Source organism: Chiroxiphia lanceolata, chromosome 5 (genome assembly GCF_009829145.1).
Source record: "Chiroxiphia lanceolata isolate bChiLan1 chromosome 5, bChiLan1.pri, whole genome shotgun sequence".
NCBI lineage: Eukaryota > Metazoa > Chordata > Aves > Passeriformes > Pipridae > Chiroxiphia > Chiroxiphia lanceolata.
Genome location: NC_045641.1, coordinates 73724874 through 73751153, shown reverse-complemented (window position 1 = coordinate 73751153; position 26280 = coordinate 73724874). Strand labels below are relative to the sequence as shown.

The following is a 26280-nucleotide window of genomic DNA, read 5'->3' as shown; positions in this document are numbered from 1 at the left end:
CCCTCTCCTGCCCACCCTGAGACCAGAGGGGTTGCGGGGCGGGCGAGGCCGGCAGGGCATCCCCGCATCCCTCCAACCATCCCCGCATCCTTCCCCTGTCCACCCGGAGAGGAAAAGGGGTGCTGAGCGGGCGGGTATCCCTGCATCCCTCCCTCCCCGCATCCCTGCCCGCCCGTGCCCGCAGCCGCCCATGACATCACCGTGCGCGGAGCCCCCGCCCGTGCGTGCGCGGGGCTGGGCCGGGGGCCGGGGCTGCCGCGCCCGCCGCTCGCCCGCCCCTTTCCCTCCTCTCCGCTCCCCTCCCCTTCCCTTCCTTCCCTCCCTCCCTCCCGCCGGAGCGCCCGCGGCCCCCGCTCCTCGGCCTCCCCCGCGGCCGCAGGGACGAGGATGGCGGAGAGCGAGGCCGAGACCCCGAGCACGCCCTGCGAGTTCGAGAGCAAGTACTTCGAGTACAATGGGGTGCGGCTGCCGCCCTTCTGCCGCGGGAAGATGGAGGAGATCGCCAATTTCCCGGTGAGGGACAGCGACGTCTGGATTGTCACCTACCCCAAATCAGGTAGGCGGGCGGGCGGGGGCTGCCCCGGCCGCTGGGGCGGCTCCTCCTCCTTCGCCTCTCCCTTCCCGCCGCGCAGCCGGCGCCGGGAGCGGGGATGCGGGAGATGCTCCGCGGCACCGGGAGCGGGGATGCGGGAGATGCTCCGCGGCACCGGGAGCGGGGATGCGGGAGATGCTCCGCGGCACCGGGAGCGGGGATGCGGGAGATGCTCCGCGGCACCGGGAGCGGGGATGCGGGAGATGCTCCGCGGCACCGGGAGCGGGGATGCGGGAGATGCGGGAGATGCTCCGCGGCCCCCGCGGGATGTCGGGGCGAGGCCTGAGCCCGTTCACCGCCCGGGGGATGATGCCCCTTCGCCCGGGGGCTGACGGCCTGCAGAGGGGAGATGCTGCCCTTTTGCCGTGGGCTGATGTCCTGCAGAGGGGGGATGATGCCCTGCCCTCGGGGATGTCCTCCGCTCGGGGATGATGCCCTGCGGCCTCCGCAGCTCCGCAGAGTTGAGGGACGGCCGATCCCGGTCCCGGAGGGGAGGACAGGGACCGAGTGGAGGACCCCCGGAGCTCAGGCACACGCCAGTGCCAGGCTGGTGGTCCCCGCCTGGGTGGTCTCGGTGCCCTCTTGCCAAACCCCTGGAGGATAAAGATGCTGCTCGGGGATAGGGGAGTGTGGAGCGGCAGGAAGCTTTTAGGAATAAATCCCGGTTTCTGGCGCGGTTTGCCGTCTGCTCCCCAGCCTTCCCTCCGTCCTGCGCTCCCGAGGCGGCCGCCCAGATCGTTCTGGGAGAACATGTGCTCCAAGTGCATCCTTGCTGCACTGTCTGAATCACCAGAAACACCCCCCGTTTGCAGTATAAGTGCGTGTTGCTCCAGTAGGCACCTCCTTTGGTTGTTTTATACCATTCGTGTGTCTGCTTTTAATGTCATATTCCTTGACTTCTTATCCTCCCTGTTTCCAAGCAAAAATGTTTGCAGAGAATTAACATGGATGTAGTGCTGCCTGCAAAGAGACAGACAATATGGGAGCCTTCTACCCCACCTGATAAAATCAGATAAACTCTTATTATTAAGTGCATTCTTGAGTGACTTTTTTTTTTCTGAAAATAAGATCTCTTTCTAGAAAATTCAAAGTCTGCTGGAGATAAGATGTGAGCTCTGTAAATGCCCTTGTAAAATGGTGTTTTCAGTACTGTAGGTTTCTGAGTTACTTCACTGTTTGTTGTATGAATGGCTAATGCTTTTCAATTTGGTGTGCTGCTGCTTTGAGCAGGCACATTTCCTGTGATGTAGCATCTATCATGTTACGATTTCTCCAACAGTTTCAAGTATTTCTAGTTATGTTTTTTTGTATTTCATTACTCACGATGCTGTTAAAGACTGGCAAGAGCTTGATAGATAATCTGTTAGATAAGGGATAGTATGTAGATGGATGGCGCCCAAAATACAAGGATTAGGAATAGACAGCTACATTTTAATTGTTCTTTTAAATTGTTCTTAAAAATTTATAGCATGCAGCACGAACGCTTTTTAATTCTTTCCATTTTAAGATTCCAGTTTTGAGAATCTTGTGTTTACGATGTTCCTGTGTTAGTATTGCACCCCAACTTCATGTTGGCATGTTGTTGAATATCCTCAGCTAACCTGTGTCCAGCAGCCAGCCACAATATCATTAATACATCTGGCAATAGCTTAATTTTGATGGCTAGACACTTGGCTGTGGGAAGCCAGCTTGCATAGTCGTATTTAATTTGCTATTTTCTGAATACAGCTGCAGAGTATGAGGTCTCTTGTGGCCCCAGCTGAGGCCAGTGAGAGGGAGCTGTCCACTTAGAAAGTTAGTGGCAGTGGAGCAAGAGGATTTACTGACAGTCACTGGGAGAAGGAAAAAAAGATTGAGAACTGGGGCACCAAAATTGAAGGTACAGTGTTGTGGGAGGAGCTGGGGGAGCAGCCTTGGGGTCAAAATAGGTGCCACAGTGTTTTACTTGCCAGGAAAGAGAATAGGTGAGTGGTGAGTAATCTGATGTCCTTGTTGTGGGAAATGGGCTCTAGACAATAATGTCTTCAAGCTCCACCGTTCTGTAGCCTGAAGGTCTGTTAAGACCCTTGGAACTTGTCAGCTGATCCTGTGTGGCTTTAACAGCTTATTTAGGGCTCCTGAATGAATTATCGAGGGTCTGCTGACTGGGAGCAGGCACATCAGTAGGAATTGGGCTGCCCTGGGATTGATTTAGCCAAGGTCATGCTGGAAGTCTCCAGCAAAGCCAGGGATTAAATCCAGAACTCCAAGCACCTCTGCACTCCCATAACTACAACTTCATCTTCCTGTGTCTCAGGAGCATTGATAAAGACTTTTTCTGTGTACTGGATCTAATCAGAATTTTCATAGTGTTGCTGTGATTAAAAAAAAAAGTAGATTTACAAAACAGATTTAATGCACAAAATGCAATTATTTGGGATTAAATGCTTTGGTTTATTTTGGTAATATTTGGAGGTAAGACATGGTTGGGACCACTTATCTAGGTTCTGTTAATAAATTGCAATTGAACAATATTCCAGGAATATTTTTGACAGCAGGATTTTAGGATAGGAAATCGAGGTAGTGGTTGGAAATAGTTAGAGTTATTGGTAAATTGGGACTGATCCAGGAAAAAGCTCGTCCAATGATGGTAGAAAATCAAATATATCAGTGGCCTTACTGGGAATAATGTAATAAGCCTAATGGAAAATGGTTCTGCTTTAATGTGATTTCCACTGAAGGATGGCTGAATAATGATACTCCTTATATCTTTAATTATTCTTAACACCTGTGTCCAATCAATGGTAACAGCTTTTGGGAGCTGCTGGACTGGGAGAAGCTTTTGCCTAAAACCCAGAGATTCACCCAGACATGAAGGTACATACTTGGCTTATGCTCTAATCACAGAAAACCTTTTTATCACGATGCATAATTTGAAATCAGGTGTGCTATTGATGTTGCAGAACTGAGTTAAAAGCTTCATGTTTTTGTGCAACTTTGTAGTGCAGGATGGACAGGCTGAGATTCACAGGAGCAAATGTAAACCAGAATGCTGTTGTCTATAGAATTAAATAAGTGCAGCTCACACAACAGATTGCTTCACAGATAAGATACAGATGCCCTGCTCACAGCAAACACTCTGTCTCTGTCACAACTTGCCTTGAACTCTCCCATACTGGGGACTTTTTTTCCACACTACCTGAAAATTAAAATTCTCCTCTGTGAACTTAAACTGCAGAATTAATGAACAAGCAGATTCTTTCAGGGTATTCCCTCAGTTACCATGCTAAAACCTGGATTAGCTGTCTGTGTTAAGGGCAATGATTTCGGTGGAATTAAATCAGTCCCTAAAGTATAGGATTGAGTTCAGGTTCACTCAGTGTTTTGTTGTGTCTTATGATGCCAGCCCTGACTGTACCTGATCTGTCCATTTGCTTTGCTCACACGTGGTGTAACAGCAGCTCTCTTAACACCATCTTGCATGTGTTCTAAATGAACATGTGCTTTGCATTCTTGGGTCAAAGCCCACAAATTAACGCCTTTTGAAAAACTGGTAATTGGAGAAAGCGAGCTATTTGCATTAATAATGAAGCTCCCTCCCCCACATTGGTTATTTTGCCAAGTAATTTCATGGAGTTCTGTGTGGGAAGATGTCAGTTGTTGGGCAAATATCAGCTTCAAGTCCAGCAGTTCATAAGAACTTGCATTTGGTGCCAGACAACGGGTCAAAAGAGCAAGTGTTGCGTGTGACCTTTACCTGTCTGGTGTCAGTTTTCATAGATTTTCAATTTTTCTCACAGAATTGGATTCTTGTAACTGCCCATTGGCTTGCAGGGAACAGGATGGGTGACTCCAGGCCTTTGGCTTTATGAAGTGCCAACAGGGAATTTGCAGATGAGTTCAAGGGCAGCTTTTGTGTGTGTACATTCACAGAGTTCTCCTCTTTCAAGTTCTTTCCCACCTACCTGTGGTGTTACATGAAATGAACCACGGAAAAAGTTAATTTGAGTTGTCCCTTGTTTGTTTAAAAGATTCTGTGTGTACAAAAGGTTGTGCCTCTCATTGCCTCTGTCAGTGAAGTGCCTTGCATGCACTGTGTGTTCCCTGGCTGCCCCTGTTCTGTGAGCCTCTCCCACTCCATGCATGCCACTCCTTTATCCCCCTTTTATTCCTGCCACTCCTGAATCCAACACTTGCTGGCTCATCAGTCCCTTTGGCTGATGGAGGAGCTCTGTTCTTCCTCTTTCCTCTGCCACCTGACAGGGACTCTGTCTGAATTCTTCCATTTCCCTTTACTCTAATCCCTGTTAATCCTTCCAAGCCTGGGACATTTATGTGCCCCAGGGTTTTCTTCTGTTATGGGGAAAAAGTTATTTGATCCATTGGCCATCAGAGCCATGACAGTGACAACTGCTGGGCTGTGAACCAGATGCAGAGGGTACAGTGTAAACCCCAGTTTTCTTCTTTGTCTGATTCCACACTAAACCTGATAGACTTCAGCTCATCAATACCTAAAATATTTATTGATCACACTCATAAGTTAATACACTTCAGGCAAAGGGAGGCTTGAACCACTGGGGATGTGGAGAAATGTACTTTTTCTTTGGCTGTGAGGTTGCTTTAAGGATTTATTGTCTCTGGGCTCTTGTTCCTTCCCCTTCCAATCAGTCCTAGCTGTGGGACCATGCTATAAAAACACACTGGCAAAATCTTGATAAGAAACACATTATAAGGAAAATGTACCAATTGAATAAAACAAAGCAGGATTTTGGCAGTCTTTGTGCAATCCTACCCTTCCTGTTTCCCCCAGACCATAAAAATCTCTTGGCAGTGGGGTTATGTTTACAGGTAAGATTGGTGTCCTTGTGCTTCACAGTAATACTCTTATTATTCAGTGTAATGAGTATTATTGCTTGACTAAGATTAGGTGGCTGCACATGGCCTTTTGTCGGTATTATTTTGTAACAAGAGTTTTGCAGTTGCAGAATGGGCAGATTCTGCTATGCTGGATTTATAGTCCTGTTCTCTTCTGCAGGATTTTGGTGCCTCAAGCTTAAACCATTTTCATTTAAAGAATTAATGCAAATCTTACTGGCCCAGAGGCATGCCTCAAGAAATCATGAGGTTGGCTTAAAAATCAGGACATTTTTACACAAGATATGATTGGGATTCTTTTCAGCTCTGGTTTTTGAGACAATATTATGCACACCCTCCCCTATGGAATGATAGGAAACCTGTTAGTCTCATGAACAGGGATGAACAACTTAATCTCCTTAAAATCAGAATATAGTATTTAACTTTTTCTCTTTTACAGTAGCAGCACAGTTATTTGGTTTCTTTAAGCAATTTATAAAGCTCAGATGTTGTTCTGTTTTGATGCTGCATGAATGTGCATCAGTTCTCATGCCAGCTGGGCAGAAAGGATGGAATTTTTATTCAAACAGAAAGGGATTAGAAAATTGCATTGTGATGGAGAGATGTTTTGTGAGCTGTCCATTTAGGGGCTGGTGTACAGGGCCCATATTTGAACCTGATTTCATGCTTGAAGTCATGTTCCTTCAACCACTTAGGAGAGTAAATACTCCATGGCTTAAACTCACTCCACTGAGGACCATTCAGGTGCTGAAAGCAACACCTGTGGATAAATATTTCCTGGAATTAGAGCCACTGGGTTCCTGTCCTTTGAAAGTCCTTTTGAAATGGGTCTGTCTGTTGTTTTATTCGTATATAGCTCGAAATACCTTCAGGTATTGACTCAGTCTTACCTATTATTAGGCAAAGAAATGATAAATAAAGCTATCAAATATGAAGTAATTGAAGACAATGTAAAGTTTGCCACTGATGCATTTGACTTGATTTCAATGCAGGTAGGGTTGAATAGGTCCTTATGTGCCTCTAACAGGAAATCAAGGTGGAGAGGAAAAAATCTGTTGTTAAGGGAAACTGATTTTCATTATCTAGCTAGCCGTGTTTCTCTCATGAGCTTTTTGTCAAACCAGAGAAGAGATGTTACTAGGGACAGAACAAATGGTTCAGAAGAGGAAGAATTCTCCAGCTACCTCGTGGGTTTTGCTGGGTCTCTTGCAAATGTAGCATAATTGCTTCCCTGCTGTTAAATAGTGCAAAACTCCAGAACTTGCTTTTTTTGTAAACAGGTTGGGGGGGGGAGAAAAAAGGCTTTGCTCTGGGTAGAAGGTGTATTCTGGACATGTGAAATCACTGCTGACTGGGTTAAATGATAATGACCTCAAAGACTAAAGAATTAGAAAATGATGTAAATCAGCCAAACCCAACAGCCAGGGGTTCTCATTTCAGGTTAATGTTTGTTTGTCACAGGGAAGGCATTAGTGAAAGAAAGCAAAATGCTTGAATTTTTTTTTATTCTTATTATGCAGTCTTATTAAATGAAAATATTCTCTTGTTGGGTGCATTAGGGATTCACACACCCTGTGCTGAGGGGAAGGAACTACCCCTTGTGTTGTTTTAGAAGTGATGTGAGGTTTGGTACACTGGGCATGTGACAGGACTTTGTGGCTACAGATTCTGTGACCTTGGGTAAGTCATATCATCTTCCTACCTGCATTTTCCACTGGAGGCACGTGGCTGTATTTCTTCTCTACCAGAATTTTTCATATATATCTGTATCTATATCTATATATCTCAAAAAACAATTCCCTTGGACAAAAATGTCACCTCTCATCCATATTTTTGGTAGAGAAACCAGCAAATTACAGCTCTGAAATTGAATTAAGCATCTGGGTATTAAAACTGAGCACACAGTAATGCCTCCCTCAGTGTGAGGGAGCAATGAACAGGGGATTAATAACATCAAGCAACCACTGTCTCAACACTTTGACCTTAATCAGAGGTGCTGCAACACCTTGGAGAGTCCAGGAAGGTGGAGCACCAGAGCTGAAATAGTGATGGTTCTGTAAACAGAAGCCTTTCACAGGCTCTGACAAAAGAAATAATCTATTTATGTCCTGTGTTAATACTGTAATATGTTGCAGATTCAGAAGCAAGAGATGTGTGTGGCAGACACGCAGAGGAAATGGTCCATCATTACAGTGTCTCAGCCAAATGGGGCTGTAGGGGGTAGGGGAGCTGCTGTGAAGGGGTACTGAGGAACATCAGGAAGGATGCATGTCCTGGAGGTGTAGGTGGGTAGGAGAGGTTAAGTCAGAGTGCTGCTGAGATAGTGAAGGGTAAAAATGTAAAGGAAGGGTGCTGGAGGAACAACTGAGGAGGGGTTTTTGTCTCTAAACGCCAAAATCAATCTGTAATTTAAAAAATGAAAGCTAATTTCATCAGCTTTTACTCCCCAGGATGTGAAGGCCATCATCTTTACAGGGCTGTGAGTTCTAGATGATGTGCAGTGACATTAGATCACCATATGGGATACAGACAGTGGTGCTAAATTAGCCTTTCCCTGCATCCACTGCATGAGTAATAAATCCCTCCACGGCAGCAAAATGGGCTGAGTGTGACGCAGGTGGGATGAGAAGTGGTTCCAGAAGGCACCACAGGCTGTACATGGAGCAGACCAGACCTGTCACCTCACGGGCTGCTCAGCAGTGTCCTGTGACAGGAACAGTGCGACAGAACCACAGGATCACCAGAGTTGGAAGAGGCCTCCAAGGTCAGGTCCAGCCACCAACCATAATCACCCCTGAACCATAATCACCCCTCAGATGCTTCTTGAACACTTCCAGAGACAGTGACTCCACCACCTACCTGGGCAGCTTATTCCAGCACCTGACCACTCTTCCAGTGAAAAATTATTTTCTAATATCTAATCTGAACCTTCCCTGAGGCCATTTCCTCTCATCCTGTCTCTTGAGACTGGCATGAGAGTCTGACCTCCACCTTCCTGCCAGGGAGTTGCAGAGAGGGAGAAGGTCCCCCCTGAGCCTCCTTTTCTCCAGGTTGAGCCCCCAGAGCTCCCTCAGCTGCTCCTCATGGGACTTGTGCTCCAGACCCTTCCCCAGCTCTGTTCCCTTCTCTGGACTCACTCCAGCCCCTCAATGTCTTTCTTGTAGTGAAGGGCCCAAAACTGACCCCAGGGTTTGAGGTGTGACCTCAGCAGTGCCCAGCACAGGAGGACAATCCCTGCCCTGGTCCTGCTGCCACACTATTCCTGATCCAGGCCAAGATGTCATTGGCCTTCTTGCCCACAGGTTGGTGCAAGGCAATCATAACCGCAAGTTAACTTCCAGTTAAAAGCCTGTTTATGCTGCTCAGGGTTGCCAGAGTAGCACAGAACAGCTCCAGGCATTGCTGCAGTTGGATTGCTCTGGACAGGTACAGCTGAAGAGCACATTAATAATGATCAATGTCAGGGCCACCAGTGCTTTCTCTCAGAAAGAATGTGGTCTCTTCAATGATTTTGCTGCAGTAATGTAAACCCATGGTGATATAGATTGGCTGATCCCCTTTTATGCTCCCAGTTAGATCTATTTTCATTTCTAATTCTGAAGAGCAGCAATGGAAATGGTTGTAGTTTGCTTAAAACTGCAGTCCATCAGACAGAGGGAATGACTGTGCTGAATATGACTGGGGGTGTAGGTACCTTGTGGAGAATGGTTTTGCTTAGTGCAGCTATAATTTGAGGGGGATTCTGTGTGAGGCAAAATGCTTTACTCCCTGACCTTAGACAAGCAATAGCTGACTGAACAGGTTGTGTAGAAATTAAATGATAATTCTGGAAATTATGAAGCAAATGTGCTGCCTTTTTTTTATTATTATTATTGTATAACTCTTACCTGCAGTTGTTTCACATTATACTGTTGGTGTGCTGCCTTCTTGAAATTTAACCACCTAATATATGCAAATGCATATTAATGTGTAGGCAGGTTTTGCCTAACAATTTTCCTGGAAGGGTTTGAAACTGAGGCAGAGAATTGCATTTTGAGCAGTGACAGACATCTTGTGAAATATGGGTAACTATATATATATAATGGGGAGGGGAGCATGTTCACAGCAAAGGGGATGAGAGCTACCTCAACACAAGTTTCTAATAGAGATGCCCTATTGTCTCCTGATTTCTGCTCCTTTGTCAATCAGCAGAGCTGTGTTTACCCACAGACTATATTCTGACTCTCTAGAACAGAAGTGATATAGTTGTCCTGGAAATCAGTGGTGCTGAGGGCAACTGTGCAGTTCTTTTCTGCACAGTGAAGTCCTTGAGAGTGATTTTTAAAAACTTGGCATTGCAGCGAGGTTCTTTTCTGTGTTGTTGTCCTTGGTACAGTGTTTGAAAATGGAGGGAAATTAGACACAGTGGGGAGACATTCTGCTGGAGACTGTGAGCTCCTGCTGGGGTGGTGTTTGGTGCAATTTAGGCGTGCTGTTTGATGTGGGATCTACAGAGCTGGGAGAATGGGGCTGCCAGGGGAAGCAGGAGGGCAGGACACAGTGAGGTAAGGTTGGCATGAGGGCATGTAACCTTCTCAGGTGTGTACTCTGCAGAGGAGGTGAGACATGAAAGTTTGCTAATGCAGCTTTTGCCCATTGCTGTGAGGAGGCACCAGTTTACATGGGCGAAGTTTACCAGGTAATTTTAGATGTTTGAGACAGAATCTACCCTGTGGCATATATTAACAAATAAAAATCCTCTTCCCCTGTGGATTACTGTCCTGTTGGCCAACCCTTTGGTATGATCCTATGTGCTTGCACTACTGTCATGAAAGGCATGGTCTGGGAATTGGGTTATGAGGATGTTCCATTGAGCCTGGACAAAGAAGGCAACAACTTAATGTACTGGATTGCCTTTAGACCTGATCAGTCTTGAATAGGTGTGGGAAGGGTGAGAAGAGATGTCATTCTCTGAGATAGCTGGTAAGGGAACAAGCAGACATCTGTTCTTTTTATGTTCCTGCATGTTATACATGACATTTTTTGTTTTAGCATGACAGGTATTGTGCTCTCCTATACCACGGGACCATGTTTCATTGGTGAGTAGAAACTGAAAGAGAATTAATTTAAGGGTGTGGGTAGATGTCCTCCTTTAAAAGCATTGGTGTTGGTGTCCTCAGCCTCCTGTTTGTCATTTGTCTTAGAAAGACAACCTGCAGAGGATTTTCTTTGGATGGATTCTAGTTTTTCCCAGACAAAATTTGCGAGGCGAGCTGATGCCCAAAATAGAAACTCCTCAAGCTAATTTGGCTGATCTAATTTGAAGTGAATTGGAGCAGTCTGTGTGGAGTTACTCCAGTAGTGATGACACCTGGTGCAGACATGGTGAGCATCCATAGACATGGACAGCCCAGCCAAAGCTTAAAGAGAAGAGTAAAGTACTTTTCCCTTGGAATATCTGATTACATGAGATGTCAGTTATCAACCAATAGCAGCTGCCTGGGAAGGACCTGTGACAAAATCTGGGACACCTGGATGTGATGAAATCTTGGAGACACAAGTCATGACTCTTCAGTCAGAAGGAAAAACTTGTGGCTTGTTGTTGTTTTTAATACCTAGATCTTGAGCAATCTGTGGATCTGACTTCCAGTTCTTGGAGCTGTTTGTGCAGTACTTACATGGCCCTTGCTGCACAGCACGTGAGGATGTTCTGGCTTATTAAGAAGGGTAGAAAAGGAACACTTTTTGCCTCGTCTGCCCTCAACAAGAGGACCCAGCTGCCTTTTGGACCTCTGTCTGCTAGGACAGGTTGGGGCAGCCGTGGGTTAGATGCAGTGATTAGGGAGTATGTGACTCTTGAGCTATTTTTCCTCATGCTTTTATAAAGCATAAAGTTGGAAATGTAGGCAATCCACTGGTAAACTAGTAGTCTAGGCAGAGGCTCTGTCAAGCTGTCATCCCTGCTGTTTCCTGGGAGCACCTTCCCTGACAGTTTTGCACTTCCACAGGCAGTGTGCTCCCCAGCATGGTGTGGGACACAGCTGGAGCCAGGGGCTGTTCCCAGGGAGTGATGGATGGAGCTGTCCTCTTTTGGGAATCATCTCTGGGGATGTGGGTTTGGCTGTCCCACAACCCCCCCCCCAGAGAGCAGGGCCTGGTGTGCTTTATTTACTGGTGTTGCTCCAGTTTTAGGATCCCAGGTGTCAGGAGGTGGTTTCCTCCAGGCTGGTGTTAGGTGTGGAAAATCCTCATCTCCTGCCTTGCCGTGTGGAAGTGGAGATGCCTCAGCAGCCTGAGATGCACTGTGGTCAAGTCTGCACTTTTCATCCTGTCCTCTACTGAGCAGTTATTGTGCTAATGTAAGGGGGAATTAGGACTCAGGCCATTTTTTAAAAGATAGTACTAATGCATCAGCCAAAAATAGCACTGCTTTGTAGCCAGCTCATTACAGCAGTGCTTTAGGATGCTCTGCTATACACAGCACTAATTCTGTGGATAATACATGTGTGTAAACACTTCAGTGACAGCATTTTTACCAAACAGAAAGTAGATTTTACCCCTAAATGGTTTTCCTAGTTTGCTGTTTGTAGCCTCTGGCAAAACGCCTTCAGAACACAACTTAGAATTAATGGATCCATGTCTGCACCCTCTGATGTGAGTCTGGTGAAAGACAAGCAGAATTTAGCCTGTTGGTTTTGGTTTCAAAGCTGGTAGCTGCAAGTGGAAAAATAAACTGGCTAATAAGTCTAAAAATCTAAGACTGAGCCTACGGAATGTTGCTATAAACTGTGCATTTAATACTTGTTTCAGATCCAGTCTTGGGTTGTTACCTTCACTTTTTGAAGATCTGGATTCAGTTTCTTCGTGTACCACAAATTCCCTTGACAGGTCACTACTGAATGAGGGGCATTTAGGCCATGTAAAAAGGGACATCAATCTAAGAGGATTTTGGAAAATTGGGCCCTCTAATACATATTTAACTGTCAGACAAAAATAACGTCAATACAGCATCACAATTTCAGTCTTTCTTCTGAATCCCAAGTCTTATTTAGGAACAGAAGAATCAGAATACATGGCATCAAGGTGTTTACATTACTTTTATTTTTAAAACTCTTGTTGTTAATGAAAATCCCTATTCTTAAGCCAGGTGGAATTTGAACATGTAGGAGAACCTCAACATACGGACCTCAAGAGGGGGTATTTTTATGGTTTGGAAATGGTTGTCTTCTCATGGAAAAATCTGATTTTCCCTCCACTCTTGTAGTGTGAAGATGAATCTGTCATGCTTCACTGCAGATTTACACTTAAATTAGTGAAGGGGGGAGGAGTTTGCAGGTAATTAAAACAAAAATGTGGGGTTTTGCTGTACAGCCCTTGCTAGACCAACCTGACAGCTTTAGCAGCCCTCATTTTTAACGAGCTCTTGCATCTACCAGTGCTATAAAAAAATTATGAGTCATAATGGATCTTTTGCATTGTATTAGTTGCAACTTGATCAAACATCAGCAGATCAAAGTACAGCTAATTGGGATTGTGAGGTTATTAATACTAATACTGGTATTTAGTTTATTTTTCCATGTGGTTTCCAAACAAGGGGTGAGTGGAAGGAATATACCAAAGGCCTTGGCATCCTTGGGCTGCAGGTTTATCCCATCTTAGCTGATAGGAGAGGAAAAAGTGAAAGCAATGGTGTGGGGAAGCAAAATTTCACAGGAAATCTTATGGTTTTATATCTGCCACTTCACTTTGAAGAAATCTGTGATGTTCGGTGGCTTTATGGGCCAGAAAACTCTGAGAGGAGCCAGAGAACAGCTGCACTAGAGAATATTTCTCCCTCCTAGAGTGGCTGAGTTTGACATTGAAAGACACCTAATGCACAGGAGCAGGAAGGAGTGGCTGCGGCGTTCCCAAATTTTGGCTGCCCTGCTGTGTTGCCTGGTTGCTGCTGCAGCAGCTCCTGCAGAAGCAGAGGCAGTGTGGCCATGAACTGACTTTGCTGCTGAGGCTTTGGCCACGAGAAAGGGACAAAGGAAGAGTTCCCAGCCATCAGAGGTGCAAAAGGAATTTTAATGAGTCCTGATTTTTGTGGTATCACAGGGAAGGCCGGTGCATCCCAACTGGAACACTTTCGCCCTGCTGTCATGCCCAGTAGAAATGCAGGTTCACAGATCATTTAAAAGGATCTCCTAAAGCCCTGCAGATTCTGGCAGTAGCTCATCACAGCTGTTTCCCATCCCCTCTCTTCCCAGACAGTGTGTGATAAACTGGAAGGCTCTGTTTTCTCCCAGGGCGTTTTATTGGCGGAACAGAAGAGCTTGTCAGGGAAGAGCATTTCTCAGGTACTGGAGTCCCTCAGATGCTGACTGGCTCCATTTTAGTTGGAATTGGATAGATGGAAATGAATCCTACCTCTCTTTTGGCAATATGACCTTGGAGGGTCAGCAGTTTTCCTCCAGGATGAAATATGGATCTGCTGCAGGTGGGAGAAGGAAGGGTAGAATTTCTGGGGACTTATCCATGTTGCATCTGGTGCCTCATGTCCAAAGGCTGACAGATGAATCCTGTTTGTCAGGGACTGCTTACTCTCCTGTGCCATTCCAAGTGAGGTGTACATGTCCATGTGTTCAGCAACACAAGGGGAGAACAGTGGAATATCCTGGAGATGCACAAGATCTCTTTTCTCCAGGAAAACCCAGAAATCTTGAGAGTATTGAGAGAAGCTCTGCATCTTTTTCTTTAGCTTCCTCCACCTTCTTCTTCTGTCCAACAAGTATCATTGTTTTCCCTTTTACTGAGAACATTTCTGTGGCCAGGTTTTGTGATAGACTGGGATTACTGGAGTTTATTCACATATTGAAAATCTCAGTTTCAGCAATTTACCTTCCACCTCTAAAATTGTGGTTCTTGCACATCTTCAGAGATTGCTAAGTCAGTTGGGTCAAATGTGAAGAGGTCATACATATGTAATTATATGTATAAAGGCTTTTAGCTTTTTTTTTTTTTTAATAAGCATGTGATGTTTTAATAAGAAGATGAGGTCTTGGAATGTTTGTGTGTGATAAGTGATAGTTGATTAAGGATGACAAGTTAAAAAAAAAAAAAAACGGTTCTCTCAAAAGTTGATTCTCTAGTTTTCATTTTTATTGGGACCCTGGAAGTCCTAAGCAGAGTAACTCAAGTGCTAATGTGGAAAAAAGTCAGGCTAATACAGTGAGTGGCAAAAGTGAGAACTAGCACAGAGTTCAAAGGGGAGAGAAGTCAGGATCAGTGTAGGGAGGAGAAATTCTGACCTGCTGGATGGCCAGGATTCTAAACTGTCAATATTGCAGAAATTCTCTTTGCTGTGTGAATTGGAATAGGATGCTGGAATGTGTACAGCTCTACAAACATACCATGGGAATTTGTATATGTGCATGCTAATTAATACAAAGATTCAGATTTAAACACTGTTTTAAAGAACATAGCATTGATGGAGATTTTTATTTTGCTGCCTTGGGTGCCCAGCATTACTCTTCCAGTGTGTCACTGTTTTTGGTGGAAACTCATTTAGGTGAAGACTTTTGAGCTTCCAAAGCCCCACTTTGCATGGAAAAATATGTCATTTCCCATCTCTGCTGTGCTCCATGGATCTGCTAGCAGTAAGCTTCAGCAGAACTAGGTAATGTGGACATGGCTGCTTTTTACCTGGACAGCAGCTGAGCAATGAAAAAAAATAAAGTCCTGGTGGTGTTGCTTGTCCCCACACAGCCATTTCTTTTCCTTTCTTGGAGCAGGGTTGCTGTAACACCAATTTTCTTTGCAGGTGGAATTGGAAATACAGAAATAAATTATGGAGAACCAGGGTGTCTCCTGTCAGAAGAAATATTTAATGAGAACAAGGGTTGTGCTCATTCGGAGTCACAAGGACCGATATGAAGAACTGTATGAATGTTAATTTTAATGTATAAAATATATGCTTGAACTTAAAAATGCAGAGTGAACAGCCTCAGGGACAAGGGTGTATTAAGTCTGTGACAGTCTCTGTGGGTGATGATAATGTAAAAGTGTCCTTTTATTCCCTCCCAACCTTTTTAATTTACCCACCAATCAGTCAGGTAACAGAGGAATTTTAAAGTGCCTACTCTCCAAAGCAATTCTTGGAGGCATGTGCTGTTTCACATGGTATCCAGGCTGTGCTCACCCTAACCATCAGCCTCATTTAACTGTTTCTGTGTCAGATTAAAAAACATCAGAATAACGATACTCTGGTTTTCTTTGTGACCTCTCCCCGTTCTGTTCCTCCATCTCACCAAGACTGTGCCTTTCTCTTCATAAACCTCTGTCAAGTAACTCTATACCTTTGTTGTGTTGGGGGTTTCCTCCCTGCCTGAAGGTAAAGCCATTTGAAAGAGTTTCCCTGTCCAAACTTCCCGTTGGAGTAGCTATTAATTTTCCAGAGTGCAGTCATTAGGGCCATAATACCTGATGGCTGCTTTGTAAATGCCCTCAGACTGGGGAGGGAGATGTAACTGGGGCCTCTGAGGCTTATGACTAACTCACTATTGATGCTTTCAGTGGTATATCCAGTCCATAACGTGGGGGCATAAATAGACTCTCAAATCATTGCGTAACAGGGGCATTACCTACAATTTAGAAGAAAGGACACTGTCTCGGTGCAGCCACTAATGCATTTTGTGGACTTGGATGACCTCAGTCTGCCTCTTCTCTTTTTTTTTTTTTTTTTTTAATTTCTAAAATGGAAATAATAGTATGTTGCCTTGGTAACATTTACGGGGGGGGGGGGAAAACAACTTTTTGTTAAACGCTTTCCAATTCCCAGGTTAAATGGTTTGGAGACAGAAACGTCCTTAAATTTTATTGAGCTGACATCCTATGTTAAAACAGTAGTTATAGACCTAGCTCACAGCAGACTGCTGAGGACAAGAGTTACCATTATTTCCCTGTTTAGGTCTCCCTTCCTGTGGTTCTGTTTTGATAAGAACTGTAATACAGTCTGTTCTCTCCCATTGTTTGCTTCATGCAGGCACAGGGTTGCTGCAGGAAGTGGTTTATCTAGTGAGTCAGGGAGCTGATCCAGATGAGATTGGACTAATGAATATAGATGAACAGCTTCCAGTCCTAGAGTACCCTCAGCCTGGTCTGGACATCATCAAGGTACAATTTATTGCAAAGAAAAGCCTTTCAGCATTTGGATATCTGTTTTCCTCGGTTCCATCTTTTATCACTTCATCCTGTGTCCTTGTCCTTTTCATCTCTGGACTCGCTCGGTTTGTTGGAATGATTCAGAGCATTATTAGGTTATTTTAAAATTACTTTTATTCAGCTTTATTGTACTCTGTTTAATGCTTTAGGTGTTTCTTCATGTCCTAAGTATCTTGGCACTGGGTTTTCTGAATAAAAGTTCCAGGCCTCTCTTGCTTATGTAAAAACAGAAGCTGCCCAAAGGAGGCCAATTTGCTTTGGTTTCTTCCCTGAATTTGTGAAAGAGGAACTTCAGACACTACAAATCTATGGATTTGTATTCCCCCTGCTCCGAATTTATACATCTAAATCTTTAGATCCACAAATCCTGGATCTCTACAGACTCTGTAGGTGTAATTTGAAGAGTTTGGAATATCCTGCATGAAATGACTTCCACACTATTAAGAATATTCTGTTTGAAACACATTCACATACTCAGATAAACTTTTGGGCCTAATTCTGAGGATAAAATAAACTGCAAGGGTAACATCTTGAAGAAGTTAGGGGTAGTGTTTTCAGAACTTCCAATAGTTTTCAAGGGATTTTAGTGGAAGCATCACTGGAAACAAGGTTTGATACCAAGAATCTTCAACTATTTTATATTGTTTCTGAGAAGGTGCTACAAATGGAAGCACTTTGAAAACAAAGGAGATTAAAAACCCCAAACAACAAAAACCCCCAACATGTTATCCAGCTTTTCTTATATTTAAAAAACAAGTGTAACTCCCTGACCTAATTTCTAGTCCCAGACTCTTATTAATTGCAGGAGTGAATTTGTGAATGGGACTCAGTGGAGTAAAGGGCTTTTCAAGTGTGACAGTTCAGGGCAGATGTGCCAAGCTGGTGCTCAGTGAGGAACTGTTCCCTCTGCTTTATTTCAGGAACTGACGTCTCCTCGCCTCATAAAAAGCCACCTGCCATACCGGTTCTTGCCTTCAGACCTCCACAACGGCAACTCAAAGGTGAAATTAAATTAAATCCTGTTGGTTTAACTCTATTTTTTAAGTGCTTTGGGGAAAAAAAAAAATCACTCAATAAGGTCTTTTTTTTCCCCCCTAAATCACAGGTCATATACATGGCTCGCAACCCCAAAGACCTGGTGGTGTCTTATTACCAGTTCCACCGCTCCCTAAGGACCATGAGCTACAGGGGAACGTTCCAGGAGTTCTGCAGAAGGTTTATGAATGACAAGTGTAAGGAGCTGTTCTCTCTGCACACATTTATTTTCATCTCTGCGTTCCTTCCGCGAGTACAGAAGTGAACTGGAGAAAGGTGCATTTGTTTTGCATATACAGCAAGGAGGTTGCTACACAGGGACTTGAGGTTTGTCCATGCAAACCATGGCCATGCCTTTTGTAAATAATTGCCTTGCAGTGTTTGACCCCAGGGGCTCAGCAGTGTTCCACTTAGGTCAGGCAGAACTCTGGTCTGCTCTTCTAAAATTCAGGTTGCAAGGCAGCAGGTACCTTGTGAAAAATGGTGAATGCTCCCAACACCACCTGATTTCAGTTCTACCTCACTGCTTCTCTGGAGTCTTTCTGTTCCTCAAGTTCAGGAGTTATTTCTCTGGTAATTCCTGTAATATTTAAATTTCATGCAGAAATTCAAGGTTTGTCCCTTGCAAGATACCAGTTAACACACAGAAATTCCTGATTTGCACAAGACTGACGTGGGGTGTATCAGTGAGCTCAACTGAGACTCTGTAAGGAGGTGGGTGCAGGCTGCTACTGCCTGAAAAATGCAGCTCTGTGATGAGAATTCTGAAAAACTGCAGCTCTGTGGTGAGAATTCTGAAAAAATGCAGCTCTGTGGTGAGAATTCTGAAAAAATGCAGCTCTGTGGTGAGAATACAACAACCTTTACAAGAACTCCCTGTAAAGTTTACTCAGGGCACTGTGGTCCCACTCAGGCTGCACTACCTTGAGTAGGGCTTTGGCTTTTTGCCAGTGGATTTCCCAGCTGGAAAGTGTGGCAAAGACAAAAATTCTACTGCCTTTTGTTTCTCTGCAAAACCTTTTTCATGTGACACTAAGAATTCACCCTGTGCACTGAGAGCAGGGTCTGCTCCAGGTCCAGAGAAGCAAACTGTTCTTCAGCTTGGGGTTTGCAGGAGTTGGTGCTGAAGGAGCTTTATAAATAGTAAAGGGGAGGAAAAAAGTCAAGCCTGGAGGGTATTTAACAGACCTTAAAAACCTTTCTCCTGCACGGGAGGATTAATGCTCTCCTCCCATTCCAGCCCACCTTCGTTTTTTTTCCTTTACAATCCCTAAAAATGGAATGTTTGCCTGTAGCCCATGATCAGGAACTTCTAGACCAGAGATGTAAGAAAAACACATTGGAAGGTCTTCTAAGACAGGGGAAAGGTTGGGTGCTCTTTTGCATGTAGGAATTCCAGGAGTTATTTATACCTTCATCCTGTAGCAGCTGATTTATCACAACCTCCCGGAGTCAATAAAACATCACAGCGTGTTCTGTGGCCATGATTGTGCAAATGGAGTGCTTGTAATACAGTAAATTTAGCATTTAACTAAATGTTTGCATCTCGTGGAAGCAATGCAGCAGAATTCTGGTGACTGGAACACTTTCAATGGGCAAAGAGGTTCAGTTTCCTAGGGAAAGAACTGACTCATTTTCGGTTTTTATTAAAGCACTGGAAAAATTCCATTTTCGTTCTTCCAGTTAAGAAATTCACACGTGATGTCAACACATCAGTGTTCCAGTGACCAGAGTTAAACCATTCTTTTTAAAAGGGAAAAAGGTGGCTTGAAAATACAAGCCTAAAAAGTTTTTTTTTTTAATATTTTTTTCTATATGCTAAAAAGATAAAATTGTCCAAATAAAAAAAAAAAATACTGGGAAAGAATGTGAAAGACTGCTTATCATATTTGCTTAACTCCTGCCTTGATTATGTGAGGTGCTTTGCAGGTATTTATCACTGGTAACAAAGAAATACGTAGAATGGGTTGTCTTTCTAATAATATTGGCAACAAAGGCATTCTCTAGGTTGTAAGTACCAACTACCAGTGACTGAACCTCTGGTAGACACACATAAATTGGCTCAAATCAGTGCAAGTGTGGAGTTAATCAGAGAAGTGGGGAAAAAAAAATGGGTAAAATGTTGGGGTGAAGGTCAAGGCTTCCAGTTACCTCAGCAGTGCTGGGAGCAGGAGCCCTCCCAGATTTGGGAGCACTCAGCACCTCATGGGCATCAGTAATCTGAATTTATTGTGTGATTGAGAGAACCAGTAACACTGTAAATGAAACTGTTCTACAGAAGTTGTGTGGAAGTGTTCAGAAAATAACAGTAGAGGAGAATAAGTCCCAGGCTGTAGTAGAGGGTCAGAACACGTAGTGATAAATAATTCTGTCAGTCCAGAACATGTAGTGATAAATAATTCTGTCAGTCCATCCTGTGTTTTTGGGAGTGATCAGAAAGCATTTTTATGGGTCTGTGTCCCTAGTGCTTGTTTAAGAAAGTCTAGGTGGTTGTTAGCAATTAGTGGATGCCCTATGGAACTGGCCATGAGTGCTGTGTCAAGGTTACCAGTGAAGGAAGCTGCAGTGGGATATGTTCACTGCAGGAATTCATGCAGCTTGGAGCCACTGGAAGTTTACCTTCTGCAAGGCTGTCTGTGTAATCTTTATTTTGGCTCAATTTCTGTTATTAATACTGAGCTCCAAGAGGTTCATCACGAAATATGGTGGCGTTTCCAGCTGAATGTTTTATCCTCACGCTAAGTCAGTGCTTTTGAAAATTCCAAACTGATAGAATAACTCTTTTTAAATGAAGTTCCTTGTTGTACATGGCAATGGGTCAAAACTGGACACTGCTATGAACCACTCCAGTTGATTTATTTTTCTCCTTTTTTTTTTCCCTTTTTGAAAATTCTTAATAACAAAAGTGTTAATTTTCCTCATGCCAATCATAATGTCTTTGTAGTAGGATATGGTTCGTGGTTTGAACACGTGCAAGAGTTTTGGGAACATCACATGGATGCCAATGTACTTTTTCTCAAGTATGAAGATATGCACAAGGTAGGTTGGATGCAACAAAATGATATTTTAATACTGTTTTGCACCCCAGTGTTTAAAATATATAAAGCACAAAATCTGCTTCTTCTGTCCATAATTGGGACTCTCTAAGTCTGATACCATTTTTAAAGCACTGGCATTCAGTAGCTTCTTCATATACATATTAATTTACTCAGGAGTCTGACTCACCCACAGGCACCAAACTACTTGCAGAGAAGGCAGTGAAGTGAAACTGTTCAGCACTTGCTGCACTCAGCCCTGAGCATTCATTAAAAGAAATGTCTTGCTGTATGTGCTGTATAAGTGGGGGGAAAAAGAATTATGTAATCTGTATTTTTTTCCTGTATATTTGGCATTTATTCAGATTATTTTGTTCTTAGTGCTTTCTGTGAAACTGTTGAAAACAATTAGATATGATCATGTAGCATAAGATGAACATAATTATTGGGTTTTTACAGTATGCTGGCTAATAAATCCAATTTAATCAGAAATCTAGTGGAAATACCACACAGAACGTTGATTTCCATTTCTTGTTGCAGTGTGATATTTTTGAGGATTAAGGAAAATATTTCAAGATGTTTATTTGGCTGGAAAACTAATGGAAATATAGGGAAACCCCACGCTGTAAAGAGGCAGAGTCAGGGCAGAACTCCAGAAAGCTGGGTAAATTATACTTCTGATGGAGTGGAGTGCTGAAATAAATAAATTAACTAATAAAATGAGAGTATGTAAAGTTTAGTCAGAATTATTTCAAATCTGTGGTTTTGAATGATTATATATTCCCAGCTGTGCTCACTGCTGGATACTGCTGGAAGCTGGTGTCTTTCTGCTTCCTGATAAATATTACTATTTTGTCCTTGCAGCTCCAGAAGTCTTACTCTTACTAAGGAACCCTGGAATTCTAGAGGTGCAAATGAATGACTGATTAATGCAAATTAATTCTCAGAGGCCACCCCACTAGATCCTTTCCATCTACATGAGTGCAGCCCCAGAAGCTGGCAGTGAAAGAAGGGATGTTCTAACCTTTGTGATCATTTGTTTTACCAAGATCAAAATCAGAGTAGCTGGTAATTCCTCCAAAAAGCACTTTGGAATTCCAAAGTGATCAATTAAGGGTGTGGTTCTCTGAAGTGGGAAGCATCACGGTTACTTTGAATTCCCCATTCTAATATTTGAAGAAGTTCCATATTTGAAGGCTGTGGTCTCTGCCAACCTGTTTCACCCTCATTCCTTGGAATGTGTTTGTTTCCAGCAAATGTGAAGGTGGCAAAAATTCCGAGGCAGTGCTGTTTCTACAACTTCTGCACTCGTGTTTTTCGTGCTCGTCGGGATAAAACTCGCCTTGAAATATTTAAACTCACTGAGGAAAAAAAAAAACTTAAAATATTTTAAGTAAACTGGGGTTTAAATATTCTCTTACAGGACCTTGCGACGATGGTTGAGCAGCTGGTGAGGTTCTTAGGAGTTTCCTATGACAAAGCCCAGCTGGAATCCATGGTGGAACACTGCCATCAGCTCATTGACCAGTGCTGTAATGCAGAAGCTCTTCCTGTTGGCAGGGGTATGTTCAGAACCCACAGTAAAACCCTTCCTGGAGAAGTTGCAAGAGGCAACTGCACAACTCAGTGACCTCCAGGGTGGGTTAAGATGTTGGTGAAATATTGCTGTAAATGATATAAATGATGCTGTAAATATTGCTGTGAAAATGGTGGGAGGTAACTGCCTCTGGGTGCAACTTGGGGGTTAGTTTGGTTGGAAATAAAGTGAGGTGGGAGTGACTGAAAAGGGTGAAAAAATCCAAGGTTAGCAGTGTTTATTCACACTGTGATGTGAATATGCACTGCTCCTTCTGACCTTTGCCATGCCAAAGCCCATGCAATTCCATGCAGTTTATCCTGGCCTAAACCCTTGTTTTTTAAGTATATCAGGTTTTCTGGAATAGCAGATATTCCTAATTTTAGTTTCTAAAATCACCAGGAGCTGTAGATTCCCTTCCCTTACGAGCTTCTCCTTTCAGTGCCTACCTCAGCTGTTCAAGGTGTGTTCAGCTTCCAGGTGTTTATTCTGGTGAGACCTTTCTTTAGGAACCTGAAGGTTCCATTTGATCTGTTGATACATCTGGCCTCTGACAGTGTCAGGAAATCAAGTCCTTCCTCAGTTGTCTTTGAGAAGCATAAAAGAGTGAACTTAGGCTCCCTCTAATTATTTTCTGTAGGTTGTTTTATAGCACTCAAGGGCTTTTTTTTAGAAATGAGGGAATAAGATCAAGATGGTCAGTTCCTGTGTCAGCCTCACATCTGCCTTGTTCAAACATAAAATCACTTCATACACTAGTTTAACCCAGTTTTATTTGGAACTCTCCCTTCTTTGTCCACCCATAGCCACATTAGCACTTTTTGCATCAGCATCAGACAGCGTGTGTCTATCCTGACCACAAAGTCTTTCAGAGGAATTAATGTCCAGGTTATTATCCCTTATCCAGTGCTTTGCTCTCAGATTTCTGCCTGTAGGAGCCATTTCCACACCACCTCCCTCAGCCAACCTTCCTGTGACCTGCAGATCTTATCAGCTGTAATTTTTATACTTAATATCAAAACTCTCATAAAAAATACCAAGTATCATCAGCCCCTCTTGTCTGCTGATCCTGCACTAGCCAGTTATTTATCCCTTTATCGTGCATTTTGTTTGCATTGTGTAGTTCTATTAAAAACCCACTGAAATCACACACCTTACAAAAGCCAAATTGTAATTTTACCAACACTCAGGTTTGTCTGAGGGCAAGTTTGCTTTCTCATGAAAGGAGGTTCTCTGGGATTCTGTACTACCTTTGTGTCTTTCTTGTGGAGTCCTTCACCAGTTACTCAGCTCAGACTCTCTGTCAGAGTAACTTGTCCCGTTTGTGTGTTGGCACAAACATTTCCCAGTGTCATACTTGGACAAAAGCCATTCCTCACACCTCCCTGCTTTTATCTGAGGAAGCTTCATTTTGCCAGAGAGGAGGAAGGGAGCTACAGCAATTAATGTAATATTTTGTCATTTGTTCACTGTGTGCTTTTCAGTAAAAATATCCTTATTTTGAATTTCTTTTCTTTGCTGTCTCTGGCTTTTACAATATTTTGTTACTTCAGAATGTAGCTTCATTAGCAGTGCTTTGTTCCCTCTCTGTTTGTTTCTGTGACAAAGAACGGTGGCAATAACATGACAGCTTATTGTAATTTGTTTCAGATATTTTTAATTTGTCATTAGTTACATTTACTTTATTATTTTGCTTTATTTTAGTTCTTCATATTTTTTTTTCTTTTAGCACATTGATCTTTACTCTGAAGATAACCCTGAACTGCTGTGAAAGTAGAGCAGTGATTAGATATGTTACTTGTATTTGACTCTTATCACATCCTAATTTACGCAGTTGCATGATTCAAATCAGAAACCAGGTGGGTGACTTTTTGACAAGCTATCACTTCATATGGTAAAAAAAAAAACCAAAACAAAATGAAAGATGTTGCAAATAATCCACTGTGTGTGTCCTTTGTAAAACTTGTCATTTGTCTGTACGTGTTGTTAGGGAGATTCAGAAATAGAAGGTATTTCTTTACCCAGCAGAGGAAGAAAGTATTTTATTGTTATAATTGTTTAAAGTTTCATTTTTCATGCTGTACTTTATGCAGTTATAGTTGCCAGAGCAAAATTTAAGTCAGAATGAGATGTTTATGCTTGCAAGCGTTTTCTTAATGTTTTTATTTTTTTTTTTTTGAATACAGGAGAAATTTGGTGAAAACAGTAAATGGCATTTTCAGTTTCAGGTTATTTGGATCTTTGGATCCTGAAACAAAACCAGGATATTATCATACCTACATGAGTTATAGAAAAGTCCTGGTTTCATAGAACAGCCCTTGCCACCTGTCATGTTAACATGTAATATGTAGATGTTTCAGACAGTTTTGTCTCTGGACTCAATTATAAAGTTGCTGCATAAAAGCAATGGTAATTAAATTAAATGGGTATTCTTCTTATGCATCAAGTGCATAATTAAGCTCCCTGCATGTAGCTTTGTTCTTGCTGTTATGATTAAACTCTCTGGTAGCACAGTCCCAATTCTCCTTTCATTTATTCCAGTCGAACAAGCCTGGATTTTGTCTTTATATCCAGCATAAATGAGACAAGAGTTGGGCCTCTCAGTCTGGTTATTCCGTGGGGCTCATTCAGCCACAAGTAACCCTGGCTGACTTTGAGTTAAATAAATTTTGGACTGCACTGGAACAGTTGTTGAGGGGTCAGGAGTGTCACCTGGTTATGTTACTGTTTGGGTCCAGCAGAGTGGATAAACACTTTGTACAAGGAAGGAGTTCAGTGTCCATGTTGCATCCACCCAAAGCTTCCTGTTGTTCAAAATTAAAATTTAAGTGGCACAGACTTGGTGTGTGGCACCTGTTGTCTTTCATAGATAGGAACCAGGCACTGATATTTAACAAACCAACCTCTCCATATGGAGAAATGTAAATTCATCTGTTGAACCTACCTCTAGACACAAAATAATAGAAATTAGCCATGAAAATACCACACTTCAGTAATCAGTTTAATATTCCACATTCCGTGTACCTTTTGGATGCTTCCCTAACCAGTGTGTGCTGGAGGCACAGTGATTTAGAAATGTATTATTAGCTGTTGGAATTATTCAATAGGCACAGTTTGCACAGAAACCAGAAATCCACCTTTAAATGAATACCCAGCCTCAACTCTGTGTTCATTTCTGATTAAGGCTCACACAGAACTGAGTTATTCCTGTATAATGCTGGGCTGGTGCAGATGATGAGGGGTATGGTATTTATTTAAGGGGTTGTAGCAGGATAATTGGGTAAAACAATGAACAGCCTTAGGTCTCATTAAGCTTTCAATGAAAGCCAAGGCCAAGACTGATTAGAATCTCCCAGATGATACTCGGTGCACAATTAGACTGTAGATATTCAGGGTCCTGTTACATCCACTCTCTGACTTGTGTTCCTTCTCTGTGTTTCAGGACGAGTTGGGCTATGGAAAGACATCTTCACTGTTTCAATGAATGAGAAATTTGACTTAGTTTATAAACAGAAGATGGGAAAATGTGACCTCACATTCGATTTTTATTTATAAAAAATGCATGCCTATGATATCCAGATATAGCTAGAAGTGCTTTATGCATTCGTTTATTACCTGCTGGACAAACTACTGTAGCTATTATGTGTAATAAAATTTAAAGAAAGAAAAAAACAATCCAAGTAAACCATATCAGATACAATTTATCTTTGATCCTAAGCAGCTGTTTATCTTCTGGTATTTAAATCCTGTGTCCACATGCAAGAACTTCCCAGGCAATACTAGAACATTCAGCTGTTACGGAATGTATTATATACGTGTAAGGTATGTACCATATATGCAACTAGAATGTACACCTTTTCAGCCCCACATTGATTATTTAATGTGTTTTATAAAAGCTTGTCACTAGAACCTAAATAAATGTCCATAGACCAAATAAAAAAAAATAAAATAATGATTTCTGAGGGAAACGAGTAACAGGCCAAAATATTCTGTTAGAACGATCTCAG

At 42.8% G+C, this 26280-nt stretch overlaps 1 protein-coding gene across 2 annotated transcripts; it reads left to right on the top strand.

Annotated features, from left to right (window-relative positions):
• The first annotated feature begins 230 nt into the window (after positions 1 to 230).
• SULT4A1 (sulfotransferase family 4A member 1) lies at positions 231 to 26280 on the top strand. 2 transcript variants are annotated; one of them, XR_004357306.1, is made up of 8 exons: positions 287 to 556; positions 16449 to 16579; positions 17548 to 17628; positions 17733 to 17859; positions 20607 to 20701; positions 22121 to 22335; positions 24003 to 24132; positions 25716 to 26280. XR_004357306.1 is itself a non-coding variant. In XM_032689088.1 (7 exons), exons 1-7 carry the CDS (start codon positions 388 to 390, stop codon positions 25826 to 25828), a joined length of 855 nt encoding a protein of 284 aa, XP_032544979.1. In that variant the 5' UTR covers positions 231 to 387; the 3' UTR covers positions 25829 to 26242. The 2 variants fall into 2 exon arrangements, 1 of the variants encoding a protein (XP_032544979.1); XM_032689088.1 differs by lacking the exon at positions 24003 to 24132 and having other exon boundaries at positions 231 to 556; positions 22121 to 22259; positions 25716 to 26242.

Bases quoted from the DNA above. Each gene is read 5' to 3' on its own strand.
- SULT4A1 (XM_032689088.1), top strand. From the start codon at position 388: ATGGCGGAGAGCGAGGCCGAGACCCCGAGCACGCCCTGCGAGTTCGAG. The intron at 557-16,448 runs GTAGGCGGGCGG...TGCTTCATGCAG, and splicing joins TGTCACCTACCCCAAATCAG to GCACAGGGTTGCTGCAGGAA. The intron at 17,860-20,606 runs GTAAGGAGCTGT...ATGTCTTTGTAG, and splicing joins AAGGTTTATGAATGACAAGT to TAGGATATGGTTCGTGGTTT.